The sequence below is a fragment of the Silene latifolia genome, chromosome X (genome assembly GCF_048544455.1).
Source record: "Silene latifolia isolate original U9 population chromosome X, ASM4854445v1, whole genome shotgun sequence".
In the NCBI taxonomy this organism is placed as follows: domain Eukaryota; kingdom Viridiplantae; phylum Streptophyta; class Magnoliopsida; order Caryophyllales; family Caryophyllaceae; genus Silene; species Silene latifolia.
Genome location: NC_133537.1, coordinates 70,778,817 through 70,783,045, shown reverse-complemented (window position 1 = coordinate 70,783,045; position 4,229 = coordinate 70,778,817). Strand labels below are relative to the sequence as shown.

General features: G+C 48.6%; 1 protein-coding gene across 1 annotated transcript; it reads right to left on the bottom strand.

Moving 5' to 3' along the window:
- Nucleotides 1-353: 353 nt before the first annotated feature.
- LOC141621439 (uncharacterized) lies at nucleotides 354-1,727 on the bottom strand. The gene is made up of 5 exons (XM_074437958.1): nucleotides 1,570-1,727; nucleotides 1,174-1,488; nucleotides 937-1,089; nucleotides 756-847; nucleotides 354-664 (listed from the first exon to the last, which is right to left on the bottom strand). Exons 1-4 carry the CDS (start codon nucleotides 1,642-1,644, stop codon nucleotides 812-814), a joined length of 579 nt encoding a protein of 192 aa, XP_074294059.1. The 5' UTR covers nucleotides 1,645-1,727; the 3' UTR covers nucleotides 354-664; nucleotides 756-811.
- Nucleotides 1,728-4,229: the final 2,502 nt, after the last annotated feature.

Genomic DNA, 4,229 nt, shown 5'->3' with positions numbered 1-4,229 from the left:
CACGCTTATCCATTCTTTTTTTACATTTTATTTTGCTGAATCATTTCACCAATTTATTCATTTTCAAACTTATACATTTCTTTTTTTAATTTTCTTTTGGGGAATCATTTCACTACCGTTCCACACTTATATGTTTCTATTTTTTTCTTTTTTTAGGGGGTAGCCCTCCCTACCGTCCGGTCATTTCCGGCAAAATTTTTGCATTTTTTTCCGAGTCAGGGGTTTGCGCTAATTTAGGCCATGTGTACAAATTTATGTTCTATATGATTTCTGTGTAAATTTCGGCAGCATGACGGCGCAAACCGTCATCTACCAAACTTGTTCAAAGCTAACCTGCAGGTACAAACAAAGAAACCCAGCAGCAAAGGCACTCAGGCCATCATATATACAACCAAGAGAGTACATGTACACCAAACTGGGGGCTCGAGCCCCAAAGAAAAGTCTGAATGTCCAAAATGTAGGTCCCAAAAATGTACAAATGTACAAAACACAGCAAAAGAAAAAAACAAAAAAAACAACAAAAAAGCTCCTACTGGTCGCCGACTAGCTTAGCAACTCTCGCCTCGAGAGCAGCAACCTCGGCATCGCGGACCTCGAGCTCCCTCAGCAGGTGAGTTGACTCCTTCCGGGACTAGGCAAGCTCTCGCCCCAGCTCTCGCTCCCTCTGCAAACAACAAGAATTGGCTCATGTCAATCATTTCAAACATAAGGAAGATTAGAAGAATTCGAAAATAAAGTAAACGAAAGGTTCATACCTGACGTCCTCAGCCGCCAACAAGTGCCTCGACGGCAGTAGCCCACAGCCGTATGGCTACCCTCCACAAAGCCACAAACCGGGATGGCGCAACTTGCATTTCAAAAGAAAAAATTATTAACGATTGGACAAACTCGAGCAAATGTGTTCTTACACAAGATTATACAAGTTAGGAGACTCACCCTCCGAATTAGATGCTGCCACTCGTCCAAGCCAGCATCTCTCACCTCCACGTCAAAGTCACGTAGCTCGGAGATCGTCGTCATCCCCGCCGCGTCAGTGTACTCGAGGGTTTCGGGGTACTCTGGCGGCTCGATGCCCGCCGCCTCGACCTCCTGCAAGGTCAAGTGATTTCCATTAACGGATGATCATTCATCGTGTTCTCAAATAATCAAAATAAAAGAGGATAAAGCACTTACCACAACCGGCCAGTACGCCAACCTCCCGTAGAGGAACGCCGAGTAGTCCTCACCAGGAAGAAGGAGGGCGTCACCACCCACGCAAGCCAGGTCAGCCTCCCTCTCAGCCTCAGAAGGCTCCCTAAACATCGTTCGAGGAGGATCGATGGGAACCATCAAGACATCCCGAAAGCACTGACGAGCCAAGCGCTCACCCAAGTACCACACAGGACCCATCGACGTCCTCAGAAGCAACCGGCTCGAGCTCCTAGGTCCATGGACCTCAGCCATAAAGGGAGAAGCGCCAGCGTACTCCACCCAAGGCCTGGGCACCCACTGGGAAAAGCAAACAACGAGTCATTCTTATGATCAGTTCTGAAAAAGGTAATGAAAAACGAAAGAAGGTGAAGTACTCACGCCGCCCAACTGAAGAACGTTCACCTCCCGCCGACAGACGTCGTGGAAGGAACGCCGGCTTCTCGTACGACACATCACCCAATCCCACACAACGGGATAAGCCTTCTCCACCGGCTCCGTCCTCTTGGGCGCGAGGCCCGGAAAGTAGGAGTACACCCACGACTGTAAAACAAGATCGTCAATAACGATCTTTCGTGATTTGACAGAAAAGGAAATGATCTTTCATGAAATGAAATGAAGGTTCATACCTCCAACAGCAGTCCAGGGCCGACAGCAGTAGGAGAAGTCCCCTTCTCTATCAACTCCAGACGAACCATGGCCCTCATAAAGCGGATGAGGACCGCAAAACCAACAGTGACCCAGTCCCAACGGCCTAGGGAGCTCAGGTCAGAAAGAAAGGGAAGGAGCTTCGTTGAAAGCCTCTCTCCCTTGTCTCCGAGGTAGACGAAGACAGAAACCACCAGAGCCACAAATGGACCCTCTGCTCTGCAGTGCAGGGAGGAGGAGCCGTCTCCCTCCCATCGATCACCACGGACGCCAGGGTCTTCCCCGCAAAGTAGTCCCGAACGTAAGAACTAGGCACCAAACCAGGTACCGCAGCCGCCTTCGGCGCCAAGTTCCAGCCGATCAACCTCCTAGCCTCAGCTGAGTCAACCCTCATGGCTATCTCCAGCCACTCCACCACCTCAGTCCCACACGGCAGACCAGAAATCATGCCGTAGTCCTCTAACGTGACCCCTACCTCGCCAAAAGGCATGTGAAACGTGGATGTCGTGTCCCAAAACCGGTCCAAGAAAGCTCAGACGAGACTGAGGTTAGCCCGAAGCTTCCTCCTCGCGATATCCCTCCAAGCCTGCACCAAAGCGCCGAAGACTCCCCGCTCGATCATGGCTCGCTCCTCAGCCGACAGCCTCTCGTAGCACCCCATCGCCATCGTATAGCCCGAGAACGATCAGATATTCCCGGCCTCCTATGTTGATTTGAAACAAAAGCTATCTTTAGCTCAAATAAAGAAGAAAAGGAATGACAAACAGAAATAAAAGAAGATGAATTAATAGCAATGAATTCGATTTACCAAGCTCTTCACCGTCCTGTAGGACAGGTGACCCTCCGCAACCCAAAGCAGGTGCCTACTGTCCCAGGTCTCAGCCCACACAGGTGCTCCCCTCAGCTGGCGACCACCCCGTCCAACGTTGGCCCGTCTCGGGGCCTCCTCCTCCTCAACAACCTCCTCGAGGACCTCGTCCTCAGCAGCCGTCACCGCAGCGATGAAAGCCTCCTCTAACGCCTTCTCAAGCATCTGAGAAAGGGTCAATAGCAGTGTCCACATCCATGGGACCTCTCCCGGATGTATAAGCCTCGTCACCTGCAAAATTAAAGTGAATTTAGGCCGCGTCAAGTGACGACAGCCCTTAATTAGGAGATTTTCGAGTTTTCGGAGCTCCGAAATCGCTCTTTTCTCGCCATCCTTGGTAATTTTCCCACAAACCCGTCTGCTCATGTGGTAATTTGGGTCAAGTCAAGCCTAAGTTGAAGCCTAGTCATGAGTTCGAGTCGGAATTTCGACAGCATTTCGTTATAACGACAATTATGCCCTAGGAAGTGTCCTGAAAAAGCCATCACAGATCAAAATTCCGAGATGGTAGGAAGTTTATCCATCATGCAAGGATTCCAAATACCAAGTTTCTTCACAAATGGGCAATCCTAAGGCTATTTTCGAAGTGATTTACGATTTAGCTGCGAAACCGTCACAATTTCACTCAAACGCTCAAAACTCATTGAAAATTCGATACAAATACATGGTTATGATTCTTATACTACCAATTAGCCATTTACAAAGTCAATTTTGCAAGGCAAAATCATTTGGGGGAAAAGCCCCAAATTTTCGACTAATTAGGGTCGAAAACCCTAATTTTGTCGGTCCCCATTTGATCAAATACGGAAGATAAAAGCAAGATTGATACACATACCTCGATTAGTCATGTCAAATGCAAGCTTTTGGAGCAAATTTTGACGGAAATGGTTGGAATTTGAGAGAGAAATTAAGGATTTATGTTTCGAATAAATGAAACAAACCCCTCTGTTTCGTCGGGTTTTTACGCAGGATTGACACGTCCAGGAATAGACGCAGCAAGTGCTGCGCCTCTTCCAAGGGACGCAGCTCTTGCTGCGCCTCTTCCAAGGGACACAGCACTTGCTGCGCCTCTTCCCCAGTTTCCCTCCATATGAATTTTCGAAGATTCGTTATAAGTTCGTTATTTTGTGGGCCCATCTTTGGTGCGCCTCTTCCTCGATGCCATATCACATATTTGGTCCGTTCGACATATATTCTTCGCCCGGATCCGTATTCCCAAGCCAACAGCAAACTGTTGCCATGTTCTACCAAGACCTAGCTTTTCACAACGAGCGGTTCTTCTTTGACAGGTTTTTCGACACGCCTTTATTATGTTCCCCCAGCGAGAGTACACGGATAAACATTCCCTCTCGAGACATGGAGATCAGTTCCCGATTATGTTCCCCCAGCGGGAGTTCACGGACAGACATTCCCTCTCGAGACATGGAGATCAACATCGACCCCAAGCTCTTCCGAAGTTTGTTTGAAGCCGACCACAAGCAAATTTCTCCCTGCAGTTCCAGACTATGTCCTGCTGTCTTCTTCC